General features: G+C 38.8%; 1 protein-coding gene and 1 long non-coding RNA gene across 2 annotated transcripts in view; one reads left to right on the top strand and one right to left on the bottom strand.

Annotated features, from left to right (window-relative positions):
- The window catches only part of LOC307058677, a 44,913-nt gene extending 36,178 nt beyond the window's left edge, over positions 1-8,735 (bottom strand). The window contains exon 1 of the long non-coding RNA XR_013811101.1: positions 8,395-8,735. This is a non-coding gene — a long non-coding RNA (uncharacterized lncRNA). The remainder of the gene's footprint in view (positions 1-8,394) is intronic.
- The window catches only part of TAFA1 (TAFA chemokine like family member 1), a gene marked incomplete at both ends in the record, with an annotated part of 553,857 nt that continues 545,627 nt past the window's right edge, over positions 7,760-15,989 (top strand). Inside the window, one exon of the mRNA XM_079712262.1 lies at positions 7,760-7,877. Within this exon, the coding sequence (XP_079568388.1) occupies positions 7,760-7,877 (118 nt within the window). The remainder of the gene's footprint in view (positions 7,878-15,989) is intronic.

Raw genomic sequence — 15,989 nt, 5'->3', positions numbered from 1 at the left:
GCTGCTGGAGGTGGAAAATGAAACTCCGACACGAAGGTTATCTTTTCTTCCAGCCTAAGAGAAATCTTGCGTTCCATTTCCCTTTTCTTACAGTTATGGAAAATTCTGCATTATGTATCCAGATCCAAATTACAGAACTGAGAATCACCAGTTTTATAGAAAATGATTCAGCCTCTGCTCATTCTCTGTTACCATTAATTTTTATTCCTTCTGGGGCAGTTGTTTGGCTTTTTTCGGTTTGTGTGCTTTTGTTTGGTTTTTTACCTTATGGATGCTGTAAATTTTTAAGAAATAATTTTTCTCTTCTTCACTTCTACTGCTAGGAAGCTTAGAGTGAAAATAGTGCTTCCTTTGTAGCACTGATGCTTTGCATTTCACGTTCAAACTTCACATCAGGCTCGTCTTACTTTGCTTACTTGGTCTTTTATCTTTATCATGTAAAATTTTTTATTTCTTGCCAATATTGCTTGCCTAGAATTTGGTTGCTTAAAGCTTAGGCTCTGAAAATCAAATGTGAGTTTGCATCAAAGTTTTTCAACCTTACTAGAGGTGTGGCATTAGTTCAATCACTTGACTTCTCTGAAATTTGTATTTTCACCCATAAAATAAAGATCACTGTAATACAGACCTATTAGCATTTTTGTGAGAATTAAATGAGACACAGCATGTGAACTCTTAACCAGGGCTTGGCACATAGAAAGAGTCTCCCCTGCCGAAAAAAAAAAGGGTACTAATACAATACTATCATCATCATCATCATTATTATAAGATCATCAATCACCATCAATATTATATATTATTTAAACTCCCATTCTGTTGTTGTACTTCACCTGCTTTCTCTTCATTGTCCTTTTCCTCATCTTAGTTTAAATGTATTTTGAAAAAATGCAAGGTACAGAATAGAGTAGTAAATAAGAGAAGTACATAAACTTTATTTAGGCCCCAAAGTAAGACTGACAAGCTAGGGGTGTTGCTGTGTATCTGGTATGGGGCACATACTAGGACACCAGGGTAGACAGGAAAATTTTAAGTGAGTTTCAGAAAAAGAGTGATGTAACACAAATGATTTATGCAATTGGATTATGGGAGAAAGATAGGGTAACATTATTACTTAGCCAAGGGAAAAGAAATATTGTCTTCTCATGATCAGGGACTGAAAATAGACATTGTCAGCCAACTGATAGGTAGCCCCAGTGACTACAGAAAAGAGAAATTGGGCTTCAAAGTTACAGAAGGCATATAGATTAGAGATAATGGCAATGATCCTCTCATCCATGCCTTCGTTTCCATTAGCCATTAAAATGGAAAAAGAAAAAACATCAGCATTGTGATATCACAGCCAAAATGCGTTATTTCAAGAAATACTTAGAACTGTTTTAAATGGCATACATCTAAACCACTTTCATTTGCATTGGACCAAAACTTGGCATCTTTCTCAGCCCAGATGTAATTTATTTAAATTCCTTTAGTTGTTTTTCAGTTTAGAAATATGCATAGACATAAAATCTTGCATGTCTCAAATTTGTTTTCCCTGCACATTTGTGAATTCAAATTAGCCAAATTATTAAGTGGATTGTTCTTAAACTAAAGTAAGGATGGCTTTTATTTCTAATGCCGAGAAATGAAAAGTGTGGTCATCAGGGGAATGAGGGATTTTCTGGTGGTACTTTGGGCCTGGATCTAGGATTTTACCCCTTCAGTGGGTTCCCCAGTTAAGTTAATAACATGTAGTATACATGAGTTTTTCGTATTTTGAAGCTTTTGTAATCATTTGAAGAGACGCAGGGTGGAGTCCTATTCCACAGGATATAGTTTTCCACCAGGAAATCCCCTTTGGACATTTCTGTTCTCAGTTCTCTTCTTCTGAACCTCTAGAGAGCCTCTGCATCTCTCTCTCTCTCTCTCTCTCTCTCTCTTATCTCTCTCTGTGCTTCTCTGCCCCTCACCACTTTTTCCTCCCTGCAGGTTTCTGCCCTATTGCATCCTCTATCTGCCATTCCTCCCTCCCCCGCCTTTTATTATGTAGGACAATATGCTGAACATTCTTGGCTATTTAAGCATTCTGAGTGTTTTATCTTTCACTCCCAATTATTTTCATTGGGCCTTTCTTCTGAGTAAATGTGGGTTTCTCCATGGGGAGAAGTTCTGGTAAATAGGATTTTCTCTTTTTTACATAAACTAATGTACATATACATAGATACTGTATTTGAAGTGTATATATTTAGGAGTTTGGCCCAACTGAGTAGGTATCTTGAATTCATGTAACTGGAAGGACTAAAACAATTGTGCTGTAGTCCATTGCCTTTTGTATTGTGCTTGTATAACCAAATGATTGAGCAGGGCATGGCTGTGGGCACGTAACTGATCAGTTTATAACTCCTGGCTTATAAGAACCTGAAGGGATTCTAGCTGCAATCATCAATGCTCTGGATTTATCACTGCTCTGATCAAAAATTTCCAATGGATTTCTGTAGCAGGGGGCTCTGTGAAGGCAGGAACTGGGTCTGATGTGTATACTGCTGTCTCCTCAGAGCTTAGGGCAGTATATGGAACATAAAAATTCAATTAATACATGATCAATATAGGTTAAAGTCTTCATCAGTCAGGATAGACTAGGTTATAGTGCAAATACAAATAGCCCCCAAATCTCAACTGCCTAAAGAACAGAATATTTCTTATTTATTATCTACATCTATTGTGGGTGGGTAGGGGAAGGGGATGCCTCTGCTCTTTGCAGTCTCTCAAGAATCCAGGCAGATAGTGTAACTAGTCCCTGTTCCAGAGGCAGAGAGAGATCTAGAGGGTGTTGCTTCAACAATTAAATGCTCCAGCCTCAAAGAGATACCATCAGTTTTGTTGACACCTCATTGGCCAGAACATTATGGCCCACTAAACAGTAAAGTGATCAAGTGATGGAGTCCTACCATGGTCAAAGGTGCAAAGGCCTAACTTCTTTGAAAGGTGTGAGAGTAATTTTGCTTTGAGATGGAAGAATGGACTAAATTGCCTTAAATGTCAATATCCGTTGTGCTTATATTATTAGGGAAAATGATCATTGGCTGCAATACAATGGGCAAGGTATTTGGAAGAGAAAATGGAACTAGGTTGATATTCTTGTTCCATCACATACATGTATAGAAGCCACTTTAAAATGTAAGGGAGGGCTTCCCTGGTGGCGCAGTGGTTGAGAGTCCGCCTGCCGATTCAGGGGACACGGGTTCGTGCCCCAGTCCAGGAAGATCCCACATTCCGCGGAGTGGCTGGGCCTGTGAGCCATGGCCGCTGAGCCTGCGCGTCCAGAGCCTGTGCTCCTCAACGGGAGAGGCCACAACAGTGAGAGGCCCACATACCGCAAAAAAAAAAAAAAAAAAAAAATGTAAGGGAAAATCTTTATTCCAGTCGTTTAAAAAAAAAATCTAACAATGCCCGAGTGCGTTGAACATAATCCATGAGTATGTGTTTCAAGTTTATTAAATTGAATTGTAGATAAGAAACTATGTTGAGCCTTAGTTTAATCCCTAGAAATGAAAAATATAATGTACCATTTTCAAATGATAGCCTTTTTTAGCAAATGTGAAGTTCCTTTTATTTTTAATGCATTAGCATAACAGAAACCAACCAACCAAACAAACAAACAAAGACATGGGGTAAGTACTACCTTCCACATTTCTATATTTCAAATGCCTGGAATGTACTCAGTATATAAGTCTTGAATGAATGTATAATAATTTTTTGAGTCTGTCTTAATGGTAAAGAAATGAGAAAATATAATGGTTAATTTTGAAGGGTTGTTTTTTTCCATGAAGTGTTTAATCCTAGTGTTTAGGAGGTGGGCTCTTGACCCAGATCACTGGGGTTTGAAATCTGCTCTATCACTTAGCAGCTATAATACCTTGAGCAAGTTTCCTAATCTCCCTATTCACCCTCTGGTTCCCCATCCATGAAATGAAGACAATAATCATTTCACCTATCTTATGGGGTGGTAAAAAGGATTAAATTACACCTTATAAGCAACATACTATAGAGTAGTGCCAGCACATGGTGAAGGTTCAATAAACCTTACCTGCTGCTACTGTAGTTATTATCATTTTTGTCTTGATATTGAACAGTCGGTATGAGCTTTCTATATATACTCACCAGCTCAACAGTAATGAACGACAGAAATGAAACACGCAACACCATCTAGAACTTTGGCACGACTTATTCTGACTCTAAGATTTGTATTTACTGTTATCTTGAACTTTGTTTAATGATGAGCTTTAATAAATGGTTGTTAGGGTCCAAAGAGCTATTCTGTGTGTATTGTGCAACTGTGCAGGACCAGTGGGGAAGACTGATGCGTCTGAAGGGTCTCTCATTCTCTCACTCTGTGTAACAGGAGAGGAGAGAATGGCTTCTAAAGACGCACTGCAGCATCAAACCTTCCTTATAATGCCTGTGAAAGTCAAGAGAGTATTCTGAGGCACTTGAAGAGGTTTTTGAGGCTGGAATATTCTGAGAACTACCTTGATTTAAAAAAAAAAATGAAAGACTAGACAGTATGATCTATGACAGTGGCAATCACATCAATCTTGTTTTCTGCCTTGTCCCCAAGCATCTAACACATAGTAGGCGCTTTATAAGTGATTCATGAAATAACTGATTGAGCTATTGGAGTGAATCATTGCTAGTGCAATCTGTAAATGAAAACTAGGTCATCGATAATGTGTAGGTACAATGACATTATATTTCCAAAGAAGAAAGTGTCTAAACCATAATACTAGAAACAAAATGTTGAACTTCTGAGTGTTTCCTCTCCCCACCCCAGCATGTTATTTGAGGGAAATTTTTAAAAAAATGTCTTGAGCATATTTCTTTATCAAAATCCAGTCTTCGATGCTGAAAATGACATATTTCTATTTATTAAACATGTTAAAAAACTCAGAAGGTTTGCTTTGCGCTTATGCCTATAAACATCTATATTGTAGTCTAGATAGACCATATTCCCAGATTTAGCTGCCAAAAACAATCGACAGACTTAAATTTGTGTAAACTCAACAATATTTTGGGTTAACTTGCTGGTTAAAAGAACATTAAGAGGTAAGAAATGGCTTACATTTCACTTTCCCATTTGCTGTTAGGAGTCTAACACCCATTAACACTATCAGTATTTTGCAGAATGCTTTTTTCTTTTGTTTCTCCTTCCCTCTTTACTCTTTCGGCAAATGAATAGTATCCGTAAAATCTCTAAGAGAACGACATACCCGGCAATACAGTGTTAAAGTGCTGCTTGAGTTGTTCAAGAGTTAGTGGGCAGGTATTACAATTCACTGTAGCTATAATAAAGGGTAATGTCACTTTAAGACATGTGATACTTTACAGAGGAGGGATGTATTGAAAGAGACTATTGCTACTTACAGCGCCATATAGCAGCCCTGCTTCTACATTTTGCTGCCTTACTCTGCCCTGAATGCGCTGGAGTGGGGATGGTCCCTCATTAACTATAAACTGATTCTCATCAGGAAACTGCACAATATCTCACCATCACTTCAAAGGTCTCGTCAGGCAGAGGTGACGCCAGGAGATGATTTAAAGGTGAAAATGACAAGGTTTCCAGCCCTCAAACCTTGGTTCCTTTTCTGACAATACAGTCTGAATGAACCCAATGTCTTCTTTACTGTGGGAGTAGCATCGGAAGAGAAAAACATATTTTTTAAATCCTGATAAAGAAGATTATTGGGAAGCTGTTTTAAAAAAAATCTCCAATTGTGGCACAGATGGATTTTAGAAAGTGTTAGAGCTTTCCAATGAACACTAATAGAGTACTCTGCTCTTGGCTGGATTTTTCAGGTAAGAAGCCTCTTTAAGGATTTAAGATTCAGAAAGCAGATTTCAAACCTATTCAGCCAGGTCTAGAGAACTATGTAGGGCTGAATGCATTATTTTTTTTGGGGGGGGGAACACCTATTACCATAGAGACAACCTCTTGGTAAGAGAGTGAGCAAAGAGAGCTATATGCAGGAACCTTGGAAGTAATGCTGAGAATTAAAGAAAGTTAAATGAAAAAAAGAAAAAGAAGGAAAATACTGCAAACGTCAAGTCACAGCAATCTTTTTGAGTGCTAAGATCTGTGTGGAAAGCCGTCATTGAAAAACTGTTGTTTTGATTGTGGTAGGCTTTCTTCAAGTTTAGATGAATTCCTAGTGCATTTTAACTGAAATTCACAAGCAATCATTGCATGCCACAGTCACCTCTATTTTGTCTTTCTATAATTCGCAGGGTATTTTGAAAAGGCACCCAAATGCATTCATTTCAGAATTCATAGGAGGGGTGTTGCTCTTTATCTTTACTGAAGAGAATGCATCTGTGGTACACTGATAGTTCTGAAGACAATGAGGTTAAATCCGTGGTACACAAAAGTAAACAGTGGGCTGTGAAACTAATTATAAAGTGAATGGTCTATGTGAAACACAGACCGGGGCATGAAAGGCACCATGCTGTTGAAAATAATGTTTTCCTACTTTGTAGTTAATTATGGTTGTCACCATTTGTCTATTATAGTTCTAAAACCCTTCTTAAAGACTACATCTCTCTCTCTCCTAAAACCCATAAATTATCTTGTATTATGTCTCTATACACACACACATATAATGTATATGTTTTGCTTGCCGAACATCACAGCTTTGGAAAGAGTACCAATTTCCACAAATAAAGAAGCCACACTGGGAGGTCACTAGGAGGTTTTAAATGTAGCGTTGAAATACTTAAGTGTATGATTTGACAGTGGAAAGATGAAAAAAAGAAAGAAACAATCTAGGTTCCAAAGCTCTATCTAGGAGAAAAGCATATACTTAACTGGATTCCTGTATAGAAAATGCTTCCATGTCACTGGCTAAGGATGATGCTTCAAGTTTGATTAATTTGACAAATATGAAATGCAGCATAAGGTGTTGTTTGAGAAACTGGACAATATGCAGCGCAGTTGAGCCTTTGTAGCTCCTAAGATTCTCATAGGTGCTGAGAAGACTGTCAAAGTTTCAGCGCTTAAGAAAAGGTGGATGTTCATCCATAAATACATATACCACCTGTATATGCATATTCATCAACACTGCAACAAATGCCACGATAGGATCTTAGGAGGCAAAGCAATATTGTAAATTATGGTTTGCTCTAGGAGAGACACTTAGATCTTGTATCCGAAACTCATTTTGGCTGAAGATAATTCCTTCTGGTTTTAAGTCCAGCCAAAAAGACCAGCTCTTTTAGGAGATTACAACATGCCTCTGAGAAATGATTACTTAGTTTAGGCGACAGCATTGGAATTAAAAATTCATGACTGTAGAATTAAAAAAAAAAAAAGAATCCACTATTTCCTTCCAGGCTTATGTCAGACTTGCAATGAAGTTAGAATGAACAGGAGCGTGCAGCCTTTCAATGCCTGCAATAACTGTAGCTTAAAGATCATTGTGTAAAACTGCATGTTTAGTCAGGATACAGTGTTTCAAACTGCCTAACAGATAGTCAAAAACTTTATTTCTGTATTTTGGCCATCCTAAGAGTTTGGTTTTGAATAATTTCAAAAATGGATTCATGATCTCATGGAGAGTGACCTCCCTCAGTCCCGCTTTGTGGCATGACCTCTGCTGGGTCATTAATTCTAACCAGCAAAGTAGCAAAGGCACATGACGTCTGAGACCCCCCTTCTCTCACCACTGGGACTGACGGAGCGGGGGGCTCAAACCCGGGGCTAATCCTTCCTGTCTAATGTTCTCTTTAGAGAATGGCAATGGTCTCTGCGATGCCCTGGGTCCTGTATTTGTGGATAAGTGCTTGTGCGATGCTGCTCTGCCATGGATCCCTTCAGCACACTTTCCAGCACCATCACCTGCGCAGACCAGGTAAGTTGGAAGCTGGCTCCACAGCAGCCTCCCGTCTCACCGCTGTCTTTTAACAGATGGTTGAAGGCAAGTGACAGAAAGTGCTACAGGGTGGGCAGCTTGCCTCTGAATTTCAAGACTTGTTGGCTGGATGCTTTGGGGAAAGAGGGGGACACTAAAATGTCTTGGAGGCATTTCTAATAACTTCTCAGAAAAGGTGGTTTTCTCTAAGAGTCCCGCCACCCCTTAGCACACACCTTAAAAAGGAGAAGTCGTTTGTTTTGGGATACTTTGGCCAAGAGCGAAATATTCTGCAAAAGGTGGGATAACTTTCAAGACTTGAGGAATTTTTAAGGAGGCAAAATACGATCTTTGCAACCAAGAAAATAATGTGTCCATGTTCCTGGGATTCATTTTTATCTAGCATAGATACCATAATCTTGGTGTGTATGTGGCTAGAGATTTTATGTGGATGTCAGTGCCAAAATTAACTTTGTAAGTAGTTGGTGAGTGAAAAAGAAATTAAAAAGTAACTTACTATTTCTTGTCTGGTTTGTCTCCTCTCCTTTCTCCCTTCTTTCACTTTCTGTTCTTGCGGTATGCTCGATGCCTTTTTTTTTTCCCCCCCCATCTCTCGACATTTTCCGGGACAAGTTCTCTTTAGCGTGATTTTTTTTTTCCGATATCGATATTTGAGTTCCAGACGCATTTTGCTGTCTTCGTTGTTCTGTTCAAAGTATATCTCTTACCCTTCCATGGCCTCACTCTTCAATCAGGATTTTTCTCTCCTTCTGTGCCTCTCCAGCTTTCTCATTACTGTTCCCCCAGCTCGATTGTCCTCACCCGCCCTGGTTCTCGGAAAGGTTGCCTTCCATTTTCTGCTTAGCTTCAGCCTTTGCATCCATTTACTCCACCCGTCACCTGCACCGCACCCCCTTCCCCTCCCCCTCCCACCCGATCGCCAAGAGCGGGCTCTGGGGACCAGTTGCGCGCCCAAGCTCCGGATCCTTAGTTCTCTAGTGCTCCCAGCTCTCCATCCCCACCCCTCCTTCCTTCCAAATCCCTTCCTGGCCTCCTCCCATCCGCCAGGCTTCCTCTAGCTGCGTTGTCTAGCCTTTGCCTTTTTCTGGCTCTGCAGCCAGCCTGGGCACCGATCCTGGGCTCTTCCGCATTCTCCTCCAGCAACACCTCCCAGGGCGCTCGCTGCTTGCTTCTTTCCCGGGTTCTGCTTCCCGGCTGGGGGCCGGATCGAAAGAGTACGTGTACAGCCCGGGTCCTCCCACGCGGGCTGCAGGGGAGCGCGCCAGCTTGCTGGATGCTAGACCTTGGGTCGCTCCGGGGGGAGGAGGGGTTTGGCGGGGGCTGAGCTTGGGGCACAGGCCCAGGGCCTCAGCCGCCCTCTTTTTCAAAGCCCTGGATCCGGGAGGGAAGGCGAGGGGAGGTTGGTGCCCCTGCAGGAGGGCCTGGAAACGGCTCTGCCTATGCTGCGCGCTGGTATTTCTGCCTCGCGTGTCCTGAGCCTGGATCAGCCACTGCCAGAGTCCGAGGCTCCAGTGCCGAGTTGGAGGGGGAAAAAAAATACAAAAAACGTGGAATCCCCAAGTTACCTCCGGTCAGTAGATCTCCAATCTGTTCTGGCAAAAAAACATCTTTGACTTGTTACAAAGTCATACAAATAAGGCGAGAAATCTGCATTTACTGTAATACTTAACGATAAGCACACAAAACAAAAACAACTAATGTGAGTGTTTTAGGCACGCTGTTAAGGTTAATTCACCTTGCTTGGCTTAATTCTTATTCAAGTAGGTGTACTTTCCCACCCTGTTGCTCAGGAGACTGAAGTTCTGAGGATCTGAGCGACTTGCCTGAGCTCACATAGCTAATACCTGCCATTGGGGACTTTGGTCTGATTTCATCTCCAGAGCTTGTTTCCCAAGGAGGAACTAATGGCTCCCAGTACAGAGCACAATCTTGCCAAGTAGCCTTTTTGAAGAGATGTGAGCACCTTCACGTAATTCGTGAAAATTTTCAAGTTATGTCAATACACGGACTCATTTGAACTGCAGACCCATTTTGAAAGGTGGCCATGGAGGAAGTGGTGAGGGGTGGCACTTGAGGATGGCAGAACTTAGGCTGGGCCATCGTCTCTGTCACTTAACATTAGTGATATGACCTTGGGCAAGTCATTTTTCTTCTCTGGGCCCAATTTCCCATTTAGGGATATTGTGGGGAGTGTAAATAAAATAATCTTCACGAAAGTGCTTTGTAAAATGTAAAGCTCTTCAGAAAGATCAGGAATTACTGGCATCCCCACTTAGTAGACTACAAATGTGCATATCACAGATATTGAATGAGTGACATTTTGCTGTTCACACAGCTAATTATCCACATACTGACAACAATCTTGTTTTTAATCTTGCTGTCATTTTTAACTCTGTGGTACCTGACTAGAATATAAGACCAAATGCTACCTGTCTTATTTTGTGCCCTGTGCATACAGTCAAGAAATATGGTACAGTTTGCAATAAGCTTTCACATAGACTGTCTCTCAATCAGTAAATATATTAGATTTTTTTGGTGGAGGGTTATGGCTATGCTACTTATAACAATTAAACTTATGTCTTTATGGGGCTTATTATCAAAATACAGTAATTTTAAACTGGGAAATACATCATTGGGTTCTGTCTGCAATTAAACTCAGTATTTTTTTCCATTGTCTCCTCTTAGTAATTGCTTATTATCGTCAGTGCATGGTTCATCTGTGCCTCAAATACTCCAAAAACCTGCAGCACTGAAGCCAGTTTCAACCCCAAGCGTTTATACATTTGAGACCCATTTCAGATTCATCAATGAAATGATAACAACTATAAATACTCTCTTCTAGATGCAGAAAGATGAAAATGATATTAACTAAAGTCCAATGGTTCTAGGTATTAGGTTTATTCAACTTTCTTGGGTTTTTCAACAATCACTGCAAAGATTAAAGCAATAGATCTTGGACATAGCAATATTCTAGATTATTTCAGTCAGAAATACAATCTTCTTTAATGCAATCTTCGGTTTTGATTTTAAGAGTAAATATATGCTTTTTGTGATGAGACTTGTGATGTTTCACTTCGTAGGTCTTAAATCTTCAGGGACACTAATGAAATGTGTATGAAAACAAGAGAGAAATCAAGGCTAGTTATCTGTGATAATCCCCCCTTCAATGAGCAAATAAATAAATAAATAGCTGGATAAATGAGCAAAAAGGAAAAACATAATCTCATTTTCTCAAATCGGTTAAAACAAGTGACATGATGAGAAAAAATGAGACACCAGCAGACCCTGAGCTTTGCCACATTTGCCTAAGCTTGAAAAATCACCTCTTTCATGAAGCAGGAGCAGGCAGACACCGTGTGCATATCAAATATCTGGGAAATGTGAAAAATGACACATCTTTCACTCAAAGCCCTGGATGGAGTGAAGGCTTTACAGCTGCCTCCTCACCTGCTTAGGAACGGCTGGTCCCCCTCTCTCCAGGCTCTTACAGGCAGCTTCACGTCCCCTACGTGGTAAGATGGATGGTGCTCTGATTCCAAGCAGCCAATCTCAGTATCTCAAGAAATAATCCACTACACTGACAGATGACTGGAATTTGACGCGATGTTCCCCTTGTTCAGACTGTGCTGCACCTGGATGGTACCAGCCAGTCAGGGTCCTTTAGGGGAAATGGTTAGAGCTTTGGGCCAATTTCTGCTGTCAGAACATAGTATCAGGACAATGTTTCTGTGAGGCTGCGAATTTGTGATCTGTCTTCTCAATGCAGTGGGTTTGCACACAAACAGAATGAGAATATGTTAACTAGAAAACGGACTGATTTTAATGTATTCCCCTGCAGTCCCTAAGTACCTCCTATTTTTCATATTTATCATATTACTATTGCACCATTTATTTTCAGTGACTCACTAGTTTAGGAAGATTAAAACAGTCAATCAAATGAAAGTGAATTTTTAAATTACACAAATAAGTTAAATGTGCTATAGATGAACAGATTTGTAATATCAGTAATTTAATATTTGGCTAAATCAAGTTTTTTATTTTGGGAACGATGTAGGAAATTACCTTAATAACTTGAAGAATACTCATGACTTTAAAAAAAATATGTACGGTGAAGCTAGAAGAAGGACACTTAATTTAAAAAAGATAGACTGAACAATGCAAACTCAGAGTGGTGTTCCATTGTTTCAGGATATTAAAATAGACAGCTTCAACTCTTTATAATCACTAGTTGTTGTGTAACAGGTAAAAAAAGATGAATGGTTTGCTAAACGCAACTTTCTAATATAGGATTAGTTTTTTCCCCTTACGGGTATACGAATTTTCACAACGATTTTAAGGGTTACTTAATTTTGAGTGTGGGTGTGGTGTGGGGGGTTGTCCTTGAGACTTAATAAAATATGGATGACTTCACAATACTTTAGTGAGAACAGATCTTTGGGGTTCTTTAGTAATTTAAAATCATAAAGATAAATTACATGAGATAAGAAGTTGTAAATGCCTTATGAATCATTTATTCTTGAGTCGATGCTATTTTATTGACAAGGGTGTATAGAAGTATAAAAAGATGACTCTGAATAGAATTGTCTGTGTAACTTATCCTCGGTCTGATTTAAAGCTTTATGAAGCCAACTGTGTATTTAGAGGTATTCATTTGTGACTTATTACATACTGAACATCATCATCCATTTTAAAGCGTGATTTTTTTGGGGTAAATATTTTTAAAAGTTCTTATATGCCTTATAATTATTTTTGCTTACTGTTCAATATCACTTATTGAAAGCTGCCTAAGGAATACACATTAGAATACCAAGGTTCCTTACAATAAAGGATTGTTTTATAATTGTAGTATAAAAGAAATAGTGAGAATACCAGTGGTTGCATATTGGCTTTCTCAGAATATGTACCAATACTAGATTGCTAAGTGTAGTGAACTGGTCTAAGGATTGGAACAGGCAGGTTGTTATTTGGTGTAACTGGTGCTGGTGATAATCCATTGATCATCTGATTGATGATATTGACCTCACCCTAGAGTCAGAGTGCAGCCATGGGCATTTGATAAGACCCCAAAATATCAAAATCAGGTAGAGATGCAAATAAAGATTTTCTGACCATCCCATGAACTTATAAGAGAATTATTACAATGCTATCAAAGTACTGTTACTTATGTGAGCTCAAGCCCATGGCCTCCATTTTATACGACACTACAAACAAATTTTTAGAACTGGCACTAATGAACATTAGTCTGCAGTTGTTCATTTCTTAAAGTCCATTTAAGATGAAAACTCAACTCCTTTTTAGTCTTCCAATTTTGAACTCTGTGTAAAAATTTCAAAGCTTGAGTGTATAAATTGGTACATCGTTTTTTTGAAAACAGTTTTGCAGTGTTTTCCAAAATATAAAGTGTGCCAGTCCTGATACAATTCCATTTCTAGATGTTTATCCTAAGAAAATGATTGGACAGGTTTAAAAAGATGTATGTTTAAGGGTTAGTCACTGCAACAATAATTTTAATGGCAAAAAATTAGAGAGGAGTTTCATCTCCATCAAAAGGGGTCTGGTAAAATAATCATGGTGAATCTGCTCAATGGCATTCAATGTAGCCATTGCAGTGGATGACATATGTTCATATGTACTCTTGTGGAAAAGTGCCCATGATTTACTGCCGAGTGAAGAAGACAAGGAACAGAATACTCAGCTTCAAAATAGTTTGGAGAAAATAAATATTTGCACATGTATGAAAAATATAAGAAGAGATATAAACATTCTTTATACAGTGTTAGTTAAACCTGGTGGGAGGACTGGATTGACTTAGACATTTTATTTCCTACAATTTTGAAATTTTTTCAGGTTCATTTCTAGGATGGGTGTATATTGATTTTTAATGAAAAGCTTAAAATATTTGCTATAGAGAGTTTTATGATTAAATTAGAAATGTATCAATGTTCCCAGTTTAAGGAAAAAGAAGGAAATATAGGTAGCAAAGTATTATGAGCCCCTTTTCCTTCTAAGAGCCTTAATCCTATAAAATGTTTAGGCCAGCATTTTGCAGTTCACAAAACACTGTCCCCTCAAAATGCTCATTGGAAAAAAGCTATTAACTGTTGGGGAAGCGCTCACTGCATGATATGTTCTTCTCTTAGAGATTTGCAGTGCATGTGTGTGTATGAATGTTCTGGAAAGATTTTCAGATAAGAATCCTGATAGTGTTTAACTAAAATTTTCCAAACTTCTTTTATTTGGACAACAGCTACAGTGCCTATTCATATCACATGCTTTGAGAAGCGTGAGCCAGGATAATCCTGGAATCCTATAAAATTCATCTTTTTATCTCTTGCTTCTAGTAAGGAACTTGGCATATAGTAGGTGCTCAGAAAATATGTGTTAAGTTATTAAGGAAAGAAGGAATGACTGTTCTGGTGGAATCTTGCACTCTCCCTTATTTTTGCCTACTTGTGTGTGAGTATTTGTGTGTATATGGTTGGATGCATGTGTATCTGTATGTGTGTTTATAAAAAGGACATACCTCAAATAGAGAGTGGTATAAACACTAAATTGTCACTGTAACATATGCATGTATGTATGTGTGTATCTGTGCAGTATCTTTGGGTAGATATTTAACTGTATTTGATATTTGACAGCCATTACATTAGTCAAAATGGTCCAAAGAACAAACTTACAAATGCAGTAAAAAATTAAATCCTTAAGGTTTTCAGTCACAGCATGAGGTTTTTGAGTTTTTTTTTTTCTATAGATTAGAAAATATTATAGGTGTGGCCTTGAGGATCTGAAAAGGAAACTTCACTTAGCAAATAGGGAAAGGCCTTTTGCTTTCAAATCTTTTGATAACAAGAAAAAAATTCACTTCGTCTTTGCAGAAGGGAGAAAATAACACCAGACAAGCAATTTTTCCTTTCTTTAGGATAAAGAGAAGATGAATTATTTTGTTAACAGTTTGTATAAATTAATTGGATTCTCCAAATATAATGTCCTAGAAGCATTTAGGGAACCCTCTTGGTCCACTGTTTCTTTCTCTTTCCCAAACTTTATATAATAAAATTCCAGAGAAAGAAAAGAGAAAGAATATTATCACAGCAATTTTCTCTCAGAAGATGCATAGATATGCAGAGTGAGCTGCTTACTCATTAAGTGAATCCATCCTCCATGCAAGGAAGGAGACCAACCAAACTTCCCCTCCAGTCTAGAAGGGAGGAAGACCTCCCCTCAGCAAAGGCCATTGTTCTGTTGATAGAATTACCTGTGTTTACCTTTACTATGCCCTTACTAGACCTTCACTTCTAGGCATGCTTCCTTTATACCCAAGAATAAATACAAGCTGAGTCTTTGTACATCCAAAGGGTTTTTCTGATTTCCCATTCATGTGGATGAAGAATGGACCTATTGAGTTATATGCTTTGAAGTGAATAAATGCCAGCTTCTGGAGTTAGATGAATTGCCACACGGGGTCAGGGGTGGGGGTGGGGGGTGGGGGTTTGGGGGCGGGGAAAGGATTTCAATGCTCCTGAAATTGACAACAGATCCTGTATGAGAGTCAGCAGGCCAGCAGGTCATCCTTCCCACTGAATAAATATTGTGTAGGTATTCAATCAATATTTGCTGATCAACTAGGCAAGAACTTTATGTCTTTAAAAAAATGCAAATATTGGTGGGAAAGCACCACATTAAGCCTTTTTTTATACCTAATGGTGATGAAGAAAGAGCACCAGGGTAGGAGTAGGACGCTGGTGCTTTCAGCGTCTCACATAAGTTGTCAATTGCAAGGCTCCAGATGAGAAAGTTGGAGGGAATCAACGGTTTTCATATTATTCCTAGCAGCTCCAAGGAGGTGATTTCCAAGGATTTGCATTCCACAAATAGTGAAGTATATTCTGCCAAATAAAGATGTTTAAGCTGCCCAAGGAATTGATTCATTGACTTCATCCATTTGATAGAGCAAGAAGCTGTAAAAAATCACCTTTGTATATTTAAAAAGCCCTCTGCTAAAGCTATTTGAAAACTTTCTGGATGATTTCATAGATGGAGAAGGCAAATAGCTTCACAGACCAGGTCGTTAACAAAAATAATTGGATCAGC

This window comes from Hyperoodon ampullatus, assembly GCF_949752795.1.
Source record: "Hyperoodon ampullatus genome assembly, chromosome: 10".
In the NCBI taxonomy this organism is placed as follows: domain Eukaryota; kingdom Metazoa; phylum Chordata; class Mammalia; order Artiodactyla; family Ziphiidae; genus Hyperoodon; species Hyperoodon ampullatus.
Note: the sequence above shows the minus strand (reverse complement) of the source record. Positions and strands in the feature narration are given on the sequence as shown.